Source organism: Amblyraja radiata, chromosome 2, assembly GCF_010909765.2.
Source record: "Amblyraja radiata isolate CabotCenter1 chromosome 2, sAmbRad1.1.pri, whole genome shotgun sequence".
NCBI lineage: Eukaryota > Metazoa > Chordata > Chondrichthyes > Rajiformes > Rajidae > Amblyraja > Amblyraja radiata.
In genome coordinates this window covers 107,049,800-107,067,601 of record NC_045957.1, presented here as the reverse complement: position 1 = coordinate 107,067,601, position 17,802 = coordinate 107,049,800, and the positions used below count along the sequence as shown (strand labels likewise).

The 17,802-nt window shown below is 42.4% G+C and overlaps 1 protein-coding gene across 2 annotated transcripts in view; it reads right to left on the bottom strand.

Moving 5' to 3' along the window:
* Nucleotides 1-9,417: 9,417 nt before the first annotated feature.
* Nucleotides 9,418-17,802, bottom strand: part of dbf4 (DBF4 zinc finger) — a 62,375-nt gene continuing 53,990 nt past the window's right edge. Inside the window, exon 13 of one of the 2 annotated variants that reach the window (XM_033012994.1) lies at nt 9,418-10,743. In XM_033012994.1, coding sequence (XP_032868885.1) covers nt 9,597-10,743 — 1,147 coding nt within the window. In that variant the 3' untranslated portion in view covers nt 9,418-9,596. The remainder of the gene's footprint in view (nt 10,744-17,802) is intronic. The other variant, XM_033012995.1, reaches the window with a different exon arrangement.

The following is a 17,802-nucleotide window of genomic DNA, read 5'->3' as shown; positions in this document are numbered from 1 at the left end:
GGATAATATTGATTAGTGTGAACAGCAGCGATAGTCGGCATGGACTCAGTGGGGAGATGGGCCGGTTTGCATGTTGTAGCTTTCAATTCAAAACTGAAAATGAGTACTCAGTAGGTTAGCCAGCACCTGTGAAGGGAAACTTCCCTTTGTGAAAGAAAACATTTCAGGTCAAGGACGCTTTGTCAGAACTGGGAAAGAGATAAACTAGTACGTTTTAAGTGGCAGAGTTGAGTGAAAGATGATTATGACAAAGAGAATATCTATGGTAGGGTGAAGCTGGGTCAGATTAATGGGAACAGTTAGATGGTGCACTGGAAAAAAGATGTTCACTCATAGAAATGGAAAACTCCATAACTTTTTTCATCAGTTTCTGCCGTTCTCATCTTCATATGCTCCGTTTTGGACTCTTCCCTTTGCAGATCTCCATCTCCTAGGATGTGGCTAGTCACAGATATCCATTACAAGCCTACAGACTCACAGTTAGATTACACTTCCTCTTACTTTGATCCTGTAAGGAATCCTTTCCATTTTGCAATTCTTCTTCTTTTGCGTTTACTCTAATGATGCAACTTTCACATTGCTTCCTTCTTCTTGAACCGCAGCTTCCCCTCTAACATAATGCACAGAGCCCTTGACTGCATCTTGTCCATTTATTAATATCTCTGCTCTTCCCCTCTGGGCAGCATGACAGAGTCAGCCAGGTCTCACCATTCACTCCCCCAACCTTTGCCAACTCCAATAAGTTTCACCACCAAGCACAACTTCATTTCTCCTGTCAACATTCTAATGGGACCGTTCTCTGCAATTCCCTGGACTGTTCTATTATTCCAATCAACCTTTCCCACCATCCAAGGACTTGACCAGTCCTTCCTGGTGAAGCAGTGATATTTTATATTCCAGATTAGTGTATTGTTGTCAGTGATCATGGTGTGGATACCTCTACATTGGTGGATTGAATAGTAGCCTGTGTGACTACTTTGCAGGATAGATTCTTGGTTAGCACATGTGTCAGAGGTTATGGGGAGAAGGCAGGAGAATGTGGTTAGGAGGGAGAGATAGATCAGCCATGATTGAATGGTGGAGTAGACTTGATGGGCCAAATGACCTAATTTTACTCCTATCACTTATACCTGTTCAGCCGACAGGGTGGCTCTGAGCCTGTCCTTTTACTTCTCCATCCCACTCTCACACTAGCCTGTCAAGTCAAGAGAGTTTATTTTCATATGTCCCAGATAGGACAATAAAATTCTTGCTTGCTGCAGCACAACAGAATATTGTAGGCATGAATACAGAACAGATCAGTGTGTCCATATACCATAGAATATATATATATACACACAAAAATAAGCAGATAAAGTGCAATAGGCTGTTATAGTTCAGAGTTTGGTTGAAGTTGTGTTTAATAGCCTCATGGCTGTGGGGTAGAAGCTGTTCCTGAACCTGGATGTACCAGATTTCAGGCTCCTGTACCTTCTACCTGATGGCAGCGGAGAGATGAGTGTGTGGCCACGATGGTGTGGGTCTTTGATGATGTTGGCAGCCTTTTTGAGGCAGCGACTGCGATAGATTGGATAGGTAGGGAGTTCAGAGCCGATGATAGATTGGGCAGTGTTTACAACTTTTTGCAGCCTTGTCCGCTCCTGGGCGCTCAAGTTGCCGAACCAAGCCACGATGCAACCGGTCAGCATGCTCTCTACTTAGCAATGTTACAAAATTTTGAGATTTAAAAAAATCAAGTCTGCAATTTATCCCATCAGATAAAGTATAAAAAGAAGTTTAATTTGATACCTAATTCACTTTCACATCTTCAGTATTAAAAAAGTTATGGCCATTTTCATACTTAACACAAAAGCTGTGATCGAGGAGTCAAAAGCCCATAACTTTCTTAAAAATTAAGAGAACTGAAAGAAATTTTCAGTTATTGTAGATTGAAGCATTCTGAAACAAATATGAAACAATCTTACTTGGATGACCTGAAATTAAAGCATATAATTAGTTAGTTGTAGCTAATTACAAAATTCAATTACTAGATCTAAACATCTATCCATTTCTTAAGAAAAGATTAACATTTTTAAATAGCCTAAGTGTCCAAATAACATTCACACAAGAATTCACAATATAACATGATTTTAAAATCTCATTATCATGAATTTATAGGCCAAATGGAAGGAATTTTGTGTTTAATTCCTGTAAGTTAATGGCCATTTAAATCATCATGCGAGTGGGATTTTGTGGAACGCGATCGTTTGGAACGTTGCGGTGAATTTAAACCCCATATCGGCAGGAAAAATACTGCAGGTTCGTATGGGGCCTAAATCACCTTTTCGCAACGTAAAATGTGGATTAAGGTAATCCCAAGAAGCACATTTATATGTAAAATAAACGGCTTTCCTTTAGCTGTCCCGTACCTGAAATCCGTCCCCTTTGTCGGCATTCACGGCATTAGAAGTGGCTTTTTAGTTTACTCCAGCACTGAAATGGTCCAGCGATTAAAAAAAAAATGTAACAGACCGGCAGTCAGACCAAATCCTAGCTCCCCGAGAAAATATATCCAGGGCAGGCGGTAGAAAACCGCATTTTAACCCCCCCCCCCCCCCCCCCCTCAAAGGCACCAAAGTCACGCACACGGCCAGTGACAGAACTGCAGCGCCGCTGAAGGTAAGTTTTGTAACATACCTACTCTCCTATGCATTTGTAGAAATTCGAGAGAATCCTCCTTGACACACCGACTCTCTGTAATCTTCTCAGGAAGTAGAGGCGCTGATGCGCTTCCTTTATAATTGCATCAGTCTGCTGGGACCAGGAAAGATCTTCCGAAATATGCACGCCCAGCAATTTGAAGTTCTTGACCCTTTCCACCATCGTCCCATTGATATAAACGGGATTTTGGGTCCATATCCTACCCCTTCCAAAGTCCACAATCAGTTCCTTGGTTTTGCTGGTGTTGAGAGCCAGGTTATTGTGCTGGCAGCATTTGGTCAATCGGTCGATCTCACCTATACTCTGAACAAGATGCCAAGTTAAACTGATATCATCTGCCTGCAAGTGATCCATATCACTCCATTCTCTGCATTTCCATGTGTCTATCTAAAAGCTTCTTAAACACCGCTATCTTATCTACCTCCACCACCACCCCTGGCAGTGCGTTTCAGGCCCCCACCACTGTGTGAAAAAAAAAACTGTCTCACATGTCTGCATTAAACTTTCCTCCTCTCACCTTATAGCTAGTTTTGGACATTTTTACTGGGAAAAAGATTTTGACCGTCTACTCAATATATGTCCCTCATAATTTAAAATATGTCTATCAAAACTCCCTTCAACCTCCAACGTTCCAGAGAAAACAATACAAGTTTATCCAGCCTCTCCTTGTAGCCAAAACCCTCTAATCCAGGCAGCATTCTGGTAAACCTCCACGTCACCCGCTCCAAAACCTTCATATCTTTCCTGTAATGGGACAACCAGAACTGCATGTAATACTCCAAACATGGCCTAACCAAAGTCCTATAGAGCTGCTTCATACTTCCTGACTCTTATATTCAATGCCCCTAGCAAAGAAGGCAAGCACACCATACACCTTCTTAAACATGCTATCTACTTGTGCTGACACCTTCAGAGTGAGCTATGAACTTGGACTCCAAGCTCCCTCTGCGCATTAATGCTGTTATGGGTCTTGCCATTAAGTGTATACCCTCCCTTTCCATTCACCTCCCAAAGTGCAAAACCTCACACTTCCTTAGGTTAAATAAACTCCATCTGCCATTGCTCTACCTCGTCTATATCCTGCGGTATCTTCTGACAGCAACCCTCACTGTCTGCAATTCCTCAGATTTTGATGTTGTCAACAAACTTACCCACGAACAGAGCTATATTTATGTCTAGGTCATTTATATATAGGTCATTCTCTCTCATCGTCTGTCTAGGCACATGCAGTCTTCAGTGCTCTACACTATATTTAACAATGTCAGAAAATTAGCCTTTCTAATCAGATGCAAGACCCGGAAATGCAATGGGTGTTCAGTGGGTCTGGTAGTGTCTGTAGAGTGGAGTGCAGCGCTGAGTGTTTCCAGCATTTTGTTTTTTGTTTCAGATTACGAGGATTTGCACTTTAATTTGCTTTTCGATCCTTAACCTGTTCTGATATACAGTGCCCTCGATAATGTTTTGGAAAAAGATCCGTCATTTTTTTATTCTGTACTCTACAATTTGAGATTTGTAATAGAGAAAAATCACACGTGGTTAAAGTGCACATTGTCAGATTTTAATGAAGGCCATTTTTATACATTTTGATTTCACCATGTAGAAATTACAGCAGTGTTTATACATAGTTCTCCCCCCCCCCCCCCCCCCCATTTCAGGGCACCATAATGTTTGGGACACATGGCTTCACAGGGGTTTGTAATTGCTCAGGTGTGATTAAATGACTCCTTGATGCAGGTATAAGAGAGCTCTCAGCACCTAGTCTTTCCTCGTCTTTCCATCATCTATGGATACTTTTATTGCTGTTTATCAACATGAGGACCAAAGTTGTGCCAATGAAAGTCAAATAAGCCATTATGAGACTGAGAAACAAGAATAAAACTGTTAGAGATATCAGTCAAACCTCAGGCTTACCAAAATCAACTCTTTGAAACATCATTAAGAAGAGGGCACTGGTGAGTTTACTAATCGCAAAGGGACTGGCAGGCCAAGGGAAGACCTCCACAGCTGATGACAGAAGAATTCTCTCTATAATAAAGAAAAATCCCCAAACACCTGTCCGACAGATCAGAAACACTCTTCAGGAGTGAGGTGTGGATTTGTCAATGACCACAGTCCACAGAAGACTTCATGAACAGAAATACAGGGTACCACTGCAAGATGCAAACTACTGGTTAGCTGAAAAATAGGATGGCCAGGTTACAATTTGCCAAGAAGTACTTAAAAGTGCAACCACAGTTCTGGAAAAAGGTCTTGTGGACACATGACATGAAGATTAACATATCAGAGTGATGGCAAGAGCAAAGTATGGAGGAGAGAAGGAATTGCCCAAGATCTAAAGCATAACCACCTCTTCTGTGAAACACAGTGGTGGGGGTGTTATGGCCTGGGCATGTATGGTTGCTGAAGGTACTGGCTCACTTATCTTCATTGATGATACAACTGCTGATGGTAGTAGCATAATGAATTCTGAAGTGTATAGACACATCCTATCTGCTCAAGTTCAAACAAATACCTCAAAACTCATTGGCCAGCGGTTCATTCTTCAGCAATACAATGATCAAAAACATCAAAGGTGTTTTTCAAAGCTAAAAAATGGTCAATTCTTGAGTGGCCAAGTAAATCACCCGATCTGAACCCAATTGAACATGCCTTTTATATGCTGAAGAGAAAACTGAAGGGGATTAGCCCCCATAACAAGCATAAGCTAAAATGGCTGCAATACAGGCCTGGCAGAGCATCACCAGAGAAGACGCCCGGCAACTGGTGATGTCCATGACTTGCAGACTTCAAGCAGTCATTGCATGCAAAGGATATGCAACAAAATATTAAACATGACTACTTTCATTTACATGACATTGCTGTGTCCCAAACATTATGGTGCCCTGAAAATGGGGGCTATGTGTAAATACTGCTGTAATTTCTACATGGTGAAACCAAAATGTATAAAAATGACCTTTATTAAAATATGACAATGTGTACTTTCACATGTGATTTTTTCTATTACAAATCTCAAATTGTGGAGTACAGAATCAAATAAATAAATGATGGGTTTTTGTCCCAAACATTATAATACAATACCATTTATTTGTCATTTGAACCTCACATGAGGTTCAAACGAAATTTGGTTTCTGCAGCCATACAAGAAAAGAACCAAGACACACCAACACAATTTACACAAACATCCATCACAGTGAATCTCCTCCTCACTGTGATGGAAGACAAAGTCTTATCTCTCCCCTGCTCTCCATTCTTCTCCCGATGTCAAAGTCAAAGCCCCCGGTGGGCGCTAGCAAGTCCGCGACCATTTAAAGCCACGCCGGGCGATGTAAGGTCCTGCCCCGGGTCTTGATGTTGGAGCCCCCGGCGGGTGCTAGCAAGCCCGCGGCCATTTAAAGCCGCGCCGGGCAATGTAAGGCCCCGCTCCAGGTCACTCTCAACCCCGCAATTCGAGCGGGAGAAGTCGCCGTTGCCGGTGCCCCGCAAAGCGGTCTCCCACCGGGGACTCGCGAGCTCCCGGTGTCACCATCCACTGGAGTTGGGTCGCAGCCGCGCGCCACCGCAGCTCTCCACGCTCCGAACTCCTCACGCTCCGAAGCTGGCCAGCTCTACGATGGTAGGTCCGCAGATCCGCCGGCTCCGTGACTTGAGCCCCCAGGTCGTTCCGTTGGAGGCCGCTCCACGGTGCTAGGCCCCAACGACAACGGAGACCCGACAGGGAAAAAAGGTTGGGTCTCCGTGCAGGGAAGAGATTTAAAAGTTTCCCCCACCCACCCCCCACACATACACATTTAAAAGCCCACTACAAACTATACCCTCAACGGGACAAAAAAAACAACCAGACAGACTGCAGAGGCCGCTGCGACGTCGGTCGCGCCGCACATGGAGGGCATTGTGGAGGGCATTGTACTACACTGCTGTCAGGGATGTGTACTGCAGGTTCATAATCTCACCAGTCTCTCAACTTTGTTTATTCAGTATTAAAAAAAATATTGGTACATTGGAGAATTTGCCAAATGTCACAGAATTTTACTTCCAGGCTATATTCCCAATCCAACAACCACCCATGCCCTAATTTATAGACCAAATACATTTTCTTTGTTATAGCATTTACACTTTTTCACAGTAAGTTTGAATATAGAGACCCACAATGAACTTTATTTTTATTTCCCAACCAAGCATAGTACATTTGTTTATTTAGTTACTGGCTGACACTGGCATGATCCAACAAAAAATAAACATCTGAGTGAATAAATAATCTGAATTTGCTTTTTTTCTTCTCCATGAGCACAGCAGATTTATTTTTTGGCATTGACATGATCTAAAGAATAAATATGGGTGTGACTAAATTCACCCAATCTTAATTGCACATTAGTTAATATTTAATCGGTATCTTGGTCCTGTGCATATGCTGTGTTGGAGCTGGATTTTAAATGCAACATTTTTAAAAATATGACTTCTGGGATTTGGACATCACAACTAAGATTGCATTTATTACGTGGTCAGTTGCCGTGAGAGGGTGAGGGTCAGCCACCACTTTGAACTGAAAGTGGATTGCTTCAACTAAGTAGTATGCTAGGCTATGTCAGATGTTACTTAAGAATCAAGTGGATGCTGACTGGCTACTTATGACCAGTGGCATAGAAGGAGTCATATTGTCTTGGGCAGACAAATTTCCAATTTCCCTCCTGGGATAAATAAAGTTGTATTGTATTACGTAAATCCTGCCCATGCTGATTGAAAAAGAGCAACCCCTATCTAATCCCACTTTTCAGCACGAACCCTAGCCCTGCTGTCCATGGCTCCTCAAGTATTCATCCGAATACTTTTTCCCTCCACAGATGCTGCCTGGCCCACTGAGTTTCTCCAGTGTTTCTCTTGTGTTTTGCTCAAGATTCCAGCATTTGCAATTTCTTGTCTCTACTTTTTAAGATTAATAAGGTCATAAGTGATAGGAGGTCACTGTAACTCAGTTGCTCAGCATGGATTTGGTTAGCCAAGTGGCTTCTTTCCATGCTGTATCTCTAAAATTAAACATTGCCTGACATTCTGTAGTTTCTCAGCTTTCTCGTACAGTTGAGAGTACCAGTGATTGCCATGTTCTGTATCGTGGGAGTTCCATCATGGATTTTTTCTTCTTTTTATCGCTCTCCTCTTCTCCCTCCATTTGCAACTCCTGCAGATAGAATAGTTGTCTTTTGCAAGACACCACCCTGAGTTAACACCAATCTGTATCATCCATTTTCTCGTGATCACCACACAATCTTGAGCATTCATTTTGCTCTTGATTCATCAAGATTCCACATGGTAGGTTGCTCTGGAAGGTTACATTTCATGGGATCCAGGGAGAGCTAGCTAACTGGATACAAAATCGACTTTATGGTAGGAAACAGAAGATGGTGGTGGAGGTTGTTTCTCGCACTGGAGGCCTGTGACTCAAGAATCGGTGCTGGGCGCATTGCAGTTTGTCATCTATATCAACTATTTGGATAAAAATGGAAAACGCATGAATAGTAAGTTTGCAGATGATGCTAAAATAAGTGGCATCAGAATTATCAGGAATTAATAGAGGGAACTTAATTAGCTGGGAAGTGGGCTGAGGAGGGGTTAAAGGAGTTCAATGCAGATAAATGTGTGGTGCTGCATTTTAGGACGTCAAACCAGGGCAGAACCTTCACAGTGAACAGTAGGACCTAGGGGAGTATTGTAGATCAGAGTGATCTAGGAGTATATACATAGTAGCATGAAAGTGGCATTGCAGGTAGATAGAATGATGAAGTAGGCGTTTGGTATGCTGGCCTTCCATTAATTAGGGAGTAGACTTTGGGAGGTTATGCTTCAGTTGTACACAACGGTGGTGTGGTCGCACTTGGGAGTATTGTGGCTGGTTTCAGTCAACCTGCTACACGAAAGATGTCATTATGCCGGGAAGGGTGCAGAAAAGATTGATGAGGATGTTGCTAGGAGTTGAGGGCCTGGGCTGTTGGGAGGTGTGGGGCATGATCGGATTTTATTCTTTGGACCGCAGGAGGCTGAAGGTGATCTTATAGATGTATATAATATCATGAGACGAATAGATAAGGTGAAAGTCTATTTTCCTGGGGTAAGGGAATCAAGAGCAAAAAGGCATAGGTTTATGGTGAGAAGGGAATGATTTAATAGGAAACAGAGGGTCAATATTTTCACACAGAGGGTGGTGCGTATATGGAACAGGCAGTCAAAGTAAGTAATTGTGGCAGGTGCAATAATAACCTTGAAAAGACGTTTGGACAAACATGAATAGGAAAGATTTTGAAGGATATGGGGTAAACACGGGTAAATGGGACTAGCTTAGATGGGGCAAGTTGGGCCAAAGGGCCTGTTTCCATGCTGTAAGTTCGTTCTGGGATAGCCTTTGATAGTACCCAAACTAGTTCTATTAACGGGGAGTGGCCAATCTCAGCAAACTGCTTTACTATTCTCTGGTCCTGGGAGAGATCGTTTTATGTGAAGCATTCATTTGCATAGTGTTACAAGGATTTACATGTAATCAAGCTGAAAACTATGCGTTTGAGCTTTGTGTAATAAAAATACAAATTTATTTTGTGGTAACCAAATATAATAAATAAAACATTTTAATGCGTTTACCAACCATTCTGTTATTTGAAGGGGATATTTTATCTTGAATTGAAATTTGAGTATAATATGAAGAGAAATGGAAAAAAAATCTTAATTGACTCGTTGTTCTTAAACCAATAGGGAGGCAGCATTTATTTTTCATTCTAAAACCACACAGGTACATTAAAGTGATGAAGTGGAAAAAACAATAACGATACTGAAATTTTTGCCAAACGAACAGAAGCAAAAGTCTGACCATACATATTCACTCCTGGAAACAAATATTGCCATTTGATATTTCTTTAGAAACCAAGAAAGGACGATAAAGATGATGAATGGGTAAATAGTGCCAGGAGGTTCTTTGACTGATCATTATCCCACAAGTCTATTTCTGACATTTTTTGTGATGAATGTTCTGTAAAGCCTCCAAACTCAGAACCACTGTCTTCACTGGTTTGAAATAATTCCAGTAAACCTTTCAGTGGCAAACTAGGAGGCTTATCTTCATCTGCTAAACTATTTTCTTTTATTCTGTGATGCTGAGGTTTATTTTTGCTTCTTCCATAACCAGCTGAAAATCTCACTTTCCTGTGCAATTTCATGCAGGGTGAAGAATGCACAGAATGAACTTCAGTATTTTTGTGGTCAATGGCATTACATGGAGATATTATTTCTTGCATCAATCCTTCCGTCAGATCTTCATTCCTGTCTTTGCCAAAAAATAATTGTTTTTGGAAAGGGTCGGATGGATTTTTTACAGAAGTGGTTGCAATGAAAGGTGAACCACAATCAGTTACCCCGTAATATTCAGGAATAGATTGTGCATTTTTCTGCTCCATGCACATTTGCAGTACATTATCCTTTGATGATTTCTGCAGCTTTATGTTTTTGTCACTGTCACAGGCAATGAAATCTGGCTGTGACATACTTCCTTGTATGTCAAATGGATGCTTATGCGAGAATTCTTCAGCAATGGATGGTGATTTGTCTTTGTCTGGCAATCTTCCAAAATGATGCAACTCGTCTGAAGTACAGTGCTTTGATATCATGGAACTAACTTCCTGGGTTTGGCACAAGGACGTACTAGGGAGAGTCTTGCTTTTTGTCGGATTTTCACAAATACCTTTGTTCTCATTGAAAGATTTGCTATTAGCAAAAATGGATTTATCCCCCATGTCAGAAATGCTAACATGACTTTGTGTAGACAAAGCCAACAATTGACTTGGTGAATTTAGGGTGCCTGAAGATACAATTTCCTTTAAATGAAAAGACAAACTACTTGGATTATTTTCCCATCCACTAACTCGTTCATTATTCTTTACCCTCCACGACACTGCAGATTTATTTCCTTCCGTATGCTCTTCATTCGGTCTTTGAAATTCATTAAGTAGCTCGGTAGTATTTATCTTCGTGAATGCTTGTGTGTGCACACCAATTGTGCACTTTGTTCTAAGCAGAAACAAAAACTTCCATTAACATCAGATTTCAATTTTCCAATCCCTTAATTATCAAGCAATAGGTTACATACTTCTAATACTGTTACTGATTTTCTCCAGTAACTGTTACTGGACAAAAATGCAGAAGAGATGAATAAGGAGTAACAGTTTAATTTAAAGCAGATTGCATGAAGATAACCATCTAATGGGTTAGCCTTAAAAAAGTTTTTATTGCTGGATCAAAAAGGCTTGTTTAAAAAATGCCATTCCAAAAAAATGTGGGTAATACATGAGAAAATGTTATATTTGACAAGTGACACTTTATAAATATGAAACAATGTTATAAGTAAATTGGCTTGGTGCCCCCCGACATCAGTCTGAAGAAGGGTCTCGACCTGAAATGTCGCTTTTTTCTTCTCTCCATAGATGCTGCCTCACCCGCTGAGTTTCTCCAACATTGTTGTCTACCTTCGATTTTTCCAGCATCTGCAGTTCTTTCTTAAACATTATAAGTAAATTTGATATGTTTATTGTCGTCCATAACAATCTGCTAACAGGAGTTGATGCTAGAATTCAAGGAAGCTATTGGGCAGAGAGATGGGCAGTCAAAATTGACCCATGTCTGAGGATCTTATCAAAGAGTGGTAACATCAAAGTGAGGAAGAGCAAGAATGGAATATCATCTAGTCCTTTTCCCCTTGCTTTCCTCACCTTTTTTCTATTCAGATCAGTTTGTCTCCCATTAAATATGAGATCTGAATGGGTGGCTGAGGGACTGGTGCAGGGAACAGGGATTTAGATTTATTGGCCAATGGGATCTCTTCAGGGGTAGGGGTGATCTGTACAAAATGGACGGGTTACACCTTAACTGGAGGGGTACAAACATTCTGGCAGGCAGGTTTGCTGGTGCTACACCGGTGGGTTTAAACTAAATAGTTGGGGGGGGGGGGGGGGGGGGGGAGGAGTATAAGGATGTAGTTAAAGGGGAAGAGAGTACAGGAAAAGTTATGAAGGACACTCAAATTGATGGGACGGAAAGTTGAAGAAGGGATAAGATAGTAAGGTCAGGTGAAATAGGAACTGGTGTGAGAGGGGAGGTGAATACCGAATTTAAAGTGTTATATATGAATGCGCGAAGTATAAGAAATAAAGTAGATGAGTAGAAATAGAAAATAAGTAGAAAATAAAGTAGAAATAGAGTAGGCTCAGTTAGAAATTGGTATGTATGATGTTGTGGGAATTACAGAGACATGGCTGCAAGAGGATCGGAGCTGGGAACTGAATATTCAGGGATATATGTCCTATCGAAAAGACAGACAGGTGGGCAGAGGGGGTGGGGTGGCACTGTTGGTAAGGAATTAAATTCAGTCCCTTGTGAGGGATGACAGATTCAGAAGATGCAGTCATTGTGGATAGAACTGATAAATTGTAAGGGTAAAAAAACCCAAATGGGATTTATCTACAGGCCCCCAAACAGTAGCCTGGATATAGGGTGCAAGTTGCATCAGGAGTTAAAATTAGCATGTAACAAAGGTAATGCTACGATGGTTATGGGAGATTTTAACATGCAGGTAAAATGGGAAAATCAGGTTGGTACTGGATCCCAAGAAAGGGAGTTTGTAGAGTGCCTCTGAGATGGATTCTTAGAGCAGCTTGTACTGGAGCCTACCAGGGGGAAGGTAATTCTGTTGTGTAATGAACTGGATTTGATAAGGGAAGTCAAGGTAAAGGAACCATTAGGAGGTAGTGACCATAACATGATAAGTTTTAATCTGCAATTTGAGAGGGATAAGGTAAAATCAGAAGTGTCAGTATTGCAATTGAACAAAGGGGACTATGTTGGCATGAGGGAAGAGCTGGCTAAAGTAGACTGGAAAGGGACTCTAGCAGGGATGACGGTGGAACAGCAATGGCACGTGTTTCTGGGAATAATCCAGAAGACGCAGGGTCATTTCATTCCAAAGAGGAATAAAGATTCTAAGGGGAGGAAAGGGTCTGTCCTATTTAGGCTAATATTTAGGCGACTACAGGTGACTAGGCTGTCACCACATGGTCGCCTGTATGGTCGTGAGCAGTCTCCTCAGTCGCCCAAAGAGTCGTAACTGGATTCTGGTCGCCGCTAGATTTTCAACATGTTCAAAAATTTGCAGCGACAGGGGGTTGACGCTAATGAGCGCAGCTTGGCTTCTCCTGACGTAGGTGCTGTCGTAAGTTGTCTCCAGGTGACATAAGTTGTTGCCGGTGCTGACTTTGGTGAATTCCATTGGTGACTACCTACGTCAACCAGCGACAAGTACTGGCGAGTGATTGGTCTTCAGTTATCGCCGACAGGGTCAGCTTGTCACGGGTTGACTTCGGTTGCCTGTGTGGTCGTAGGTTGTCGTAGGTGGATATCCTAATGGATCGCCGGTTGCCGGTAGCTGGCCGTCGACTATGGTGGTAGGTTGTTGTAGCTTGGCGTAGCGGAACCAGTTGCCGGTTTTTCGGCGACCTGCTACGCCCAAAAAATCGCCTAAGTGGGACAGGCCCTTAAAGAGGCGACCGTGGCTAACAAGGGAAGTCAAGGACAGTATAAAAATAAAAGAGAAGACGTATAACATAGCAAAGATGAACAGGAAGCCAGAGGATTGGGAAACTTTTAAAAATCAACAGAAGGTAACTAAAAAGGCAATACAGGGAGAAAAGATGAAGTATGAAGGTAAGCTAGACAAGAATATAAAGGAGGAGAGTAAAAGTTTCTTTAGGTATGTAAAGAGAAAAAAATTAGTTAGGACAAATGTGGGTCCCAGAAACAGGTGAATTTATTATGGGGAACAAGGAAATGGCAGACGAGTTGAACAGGTACTTTGGTTCTGTCTTCACTAAGGAGGACACAAACAATCTCCCATATGTACTAGGGGACAGAGGACCTCAGGTGATGGCGAACTGAAGAAAATTCACATTAGTCAGGAAATGGTGTTGGGTAGACTGATGGGACTGAAGGCTAATAAATCCCCAGGGCCTGATGGTCTGCATCCCAGGGTACTCAAGGAGGTGGCGATAGAAATTGTGGACGCATTGGTGATCATTTTCCAATGTTCTATCGATTCTGGATCAGTTCCTGTGGATTGGAGGGTAGCTAATGTTATCCCACTTTTCAAGAAAGGAGGGAGGGAGAAAGCAGGGAATTATAGACCAGTTAGCCTGACATCGGTGGTGGGGAAGATGCAGAAGTCGATTATCAAATATGTAATAGCGGCGCATTTGGATAGCAGTAACAGGATCGGTCCAAATCAGCATGGATTTACGAAGGGGAAATCATGCTTGACAAATCTTCTGGAATTATTTGAGGAGGTTACAAGTAAAATGGGCAAGGGAGAGCCAGTGGATGTAGTGTACCTGGACTTTCAGAAAGCCTTTGATAAGGTCCCACACAGGAGAGATTACTGGGCAAAATTAGAGCACATGGTATTGGGGATAGGGTATTGACATGGATAGAAAATTGGTTGGCAGACAGGAAACAAAGAGTAGAGATTAACGGGTCCCTTCCAGAAAGGCAGGACCTGACGACTGGGGTGCCGCAAGGCTCGGTGCTGGGACTGCAGCTATTTACAATATACATTAATGATTTAGATGACGGAATTAAAAGTAACATTAGCAAATTTGCAGATGACACAAAGCTGGGTGGCAGTGTAAAGAGGATGCTATGAGGATGCAGGGTGATTTGGACAGGTTGGGTGAGTGTGCAGATGCAGTATAATGTGGATAAATGTGAGGTTATCCACTTTGGTGGCAAGAACGGGAAGGCATATTATTATCTGAATGGTGTGAGGTTAGGAAAAGGGGAAGTACAACAAATCTGGGTGTCCTTGTACATCAGTCACCGAAAGTAAGTCTGCAGGTACAATAGGCAGTGAAGAAAGCTAATTACATTTTGGCCTTCATAACGAGAGGAGTATAGAAACATAGAAAATAGGTGCAGGAGTAGGCCATTCGGCCCTTCGAGCCTGCACCTCCATTCAATATGATCATGGCTGATCATCCAAATCAATATCCCATATGTCCCATATCCCATACCTGCTTTCTCTCCATACCCCCTGACCCCTTTTTAGCCACAAGGGCCACATCTAACTCCCTCATAAATCTAGCCAATGAACTGACCTCACCTACCTTCTGTGACAGAGAATTCCATAGATTCACCACCACCAGGAGCAGAGGTCCTTCTGCAGTTGTACAGGGCCCTGGGAAGACCACACCTGGAGTATTTTGTGCAGTTTTGGTCTCTAATTTGAGGAAGGACATTCTTGCTATTGAGGGAGTGCAGGGTAGGTTCACCAGGTTAATTCCCGGGATGGCGGGACTGTCATGTGATGAAAGAATGGAGCGACTGAGCTTGTATTCACTGGAATTTAGAAGAATGCAAGGGGATCTCATAGAAACATATAAAATTATTAAGGGATCGGACACGCTAGATGCAGGAATCATGTTCTCGATGTTGGGGGAGTCCAGAACCAGGGGCCACAGTTTAAGAATAAGTGGTATGCCATTTAGAACTGAGATGAGGAAAAACGTTTGCACACAGAGAGTTGTGAATTTGTGGAATTCTCCCTCGGAGAAGTGGTGAAATCATTGGACAAAGTCAGCATGGATTTATGAAAGGTAAATCATGTCTGACGAATCTTATAGAATTTTTCGAGGATGTAACTAGTAGAGTGGATAAGGGAGAACCAGTGGATCTTATATCTGGACTTTCAGAAGGCTTTCGACAAGGTCCCACATAAGAGATTAGTATACAAACTTAAAGCACACGGTATTGGGGGTTCAGTATTGATGTGGATAGAGAACTGGCTGGCAGACAGGGAGCAAAGAGTAGGAGTAAACGGGTCCTTTTCACAATGGCAGGCAGTGACTAGTGGGGTACCGCAAGGCTCAGTGCTGGGACCCCAGCTATTTACAATATATATTAATGATTTGGACAAGGGAATTGAATGCAACATCGCCAAGTTTGCGGATGACACGAAGCTGGGGGGCAGTGTTAGCTGTGAGGAGGATGCTAGCAGGCTGCAAGGTGACTTGGATAGGCTGGGTGAGTGGGCAAATGCATGGCAGATGCAGTATAATGTGGATAAATGTGCGGTTATCCACTTTGGTGGCAAAAACAGGAAAGTAGCCTATTATCTGAATGGTGGCCGATTAGGAAAAGAGGAGATGCAACGAGACCTGGGTGTCATGGTACACCAGTCATTAAAAGTAGGCATGCAGGTGCAGCAGGCAGTGAAGAAAGCGAATGGTATGTTAGCATTCATAGCAAAAGGATTTGAGTATAGGAACAGGGAGGTTCTACTGCAGTTGTACAGGGTCTTGATGAGACCACACCTGGAGTATTGCGTACAATTTTGGTCTCCTAATCTGAGGAAAGACATTCTTGCCATAGAGGGAGTAAAGAGAAGGTTCACCAGACTGATTCCTGGGATGTCAGGACTTTCATATGAAGAAAGACTGGATAGACTCGGCTTGTACTCGCTAGAATTTAGAAGATTAAGGGGGGATCTTATAGAAACTTACAAAATTCTTAAGGGGTTGGATAGGCTAGATGCAGGAAGATTGTTCCCGATGTTGGGGAGGTCCAGAACAAGGGGTCACAGTTTAAGGATAAGGGGAAAATCTTTTAGGACCGAGATGAGGAAAACATTTTTCACACAGAGAGTGGTGAATCTCTGGAATTCTCTGCCACAGAAGGTAGTTGAGGCCAGTTCATTGGCTATATTTAAGAGGGAGTTAGATGTGGCCCTTGTGGCTAAAGGGATCAGGGGGTATGGAGAGAAGGCAGGTACAGGATACTGATTTGGATGATCACCCATGATCATATTGAATGGCGGTGCAGGCTCGAAGGGCCGAATGGCCTACTCCTGCACCTATTTTCTATGTGGAAGGCAGTGGAGACCAATTCACTGGATGTATTCAAAAGAGAGTTAGATAGAGCTCTTTGGGCTAGCAGAATCAAGGGTTATGGGGAGAAGGCAGGAACGGGTTACTGATTGTGGATGATCAGCCATGATCACATTAAATGGCTCGAAGGGCCGAATGGCCTACTCCGGCACCTATTGTCTATGTATCTATGGTGATACTAGGACCATCCTTGATCAGACTTTGCTGGCTTTACCTTGCACTAAACATTATTCCCTTATTAAGTATCTATACACTGTAAATGGCTCAATTGTAGTCATGTATTGTCTTTCTGCTGACTGGATAGCATGCAACAAAAGCTTTTCTCTGCACCTCTGTACACGTGACAATAAACAAAACTGCAACTATATGTGCTTGTGATGATTGCAAGCAAGATTTTTATTGTACATTTAACCTCATCATATTTATGCATATGGCAATAACTCGACATGGCCTGGGGTGGAAGATTGCAACCTTTACGTGGTCCGGCCTGTTTCGACAAATGCAATCAACTCGACGTGCACAAACGGAAGATCAAATAGAACAAGTTGTCCAACAACTTTAGGCTGTGCACGCCACACGAAAGAAGAAGAAGAAGCCATGGCCTGATTCTAAGACTGATACTTTTTCTTACATTATGTAAAGAGGAAGAAAGATTCCAAGGGGAGTAAGGGGCGACCGTGGCTGACAAGGGATCAGGGACAGTATGAAAATAAAAGAGAAGAAATACAACGTAGCAAAGATGAGCAGGAAGCAAGAGGATTTGGTAATGTTTAAAGAACAGAAGAGAACCAAAAAGGCAATATGGGTAATATAAATATAAATATAATATAAAGGAGGATAGTAAAAGCTTCTTTAGGTATGTGAAGAGGAAAAAAAATAGTTAAGACCAAAGTTGGACCCTTTAAGACTGAAAAAGGTGAATTTATTATGGGGAATAAGGAAATGGCAGATGAGTTGAACAGGTACTTTGGATCCGTCTTCACTAAGGAGGACACAAACAATCTTTCTGATATACTCATGGCCAGAGGATCTGGGGTGACGGAGGAACTGAAGGAAATCCACATTAAGCAGGAAATGGTGTTGGGTAAAATGATGGGACTGAAGGCTGATAAATCCCCAGGGCCTGATGGTCTGCATCCCAGGG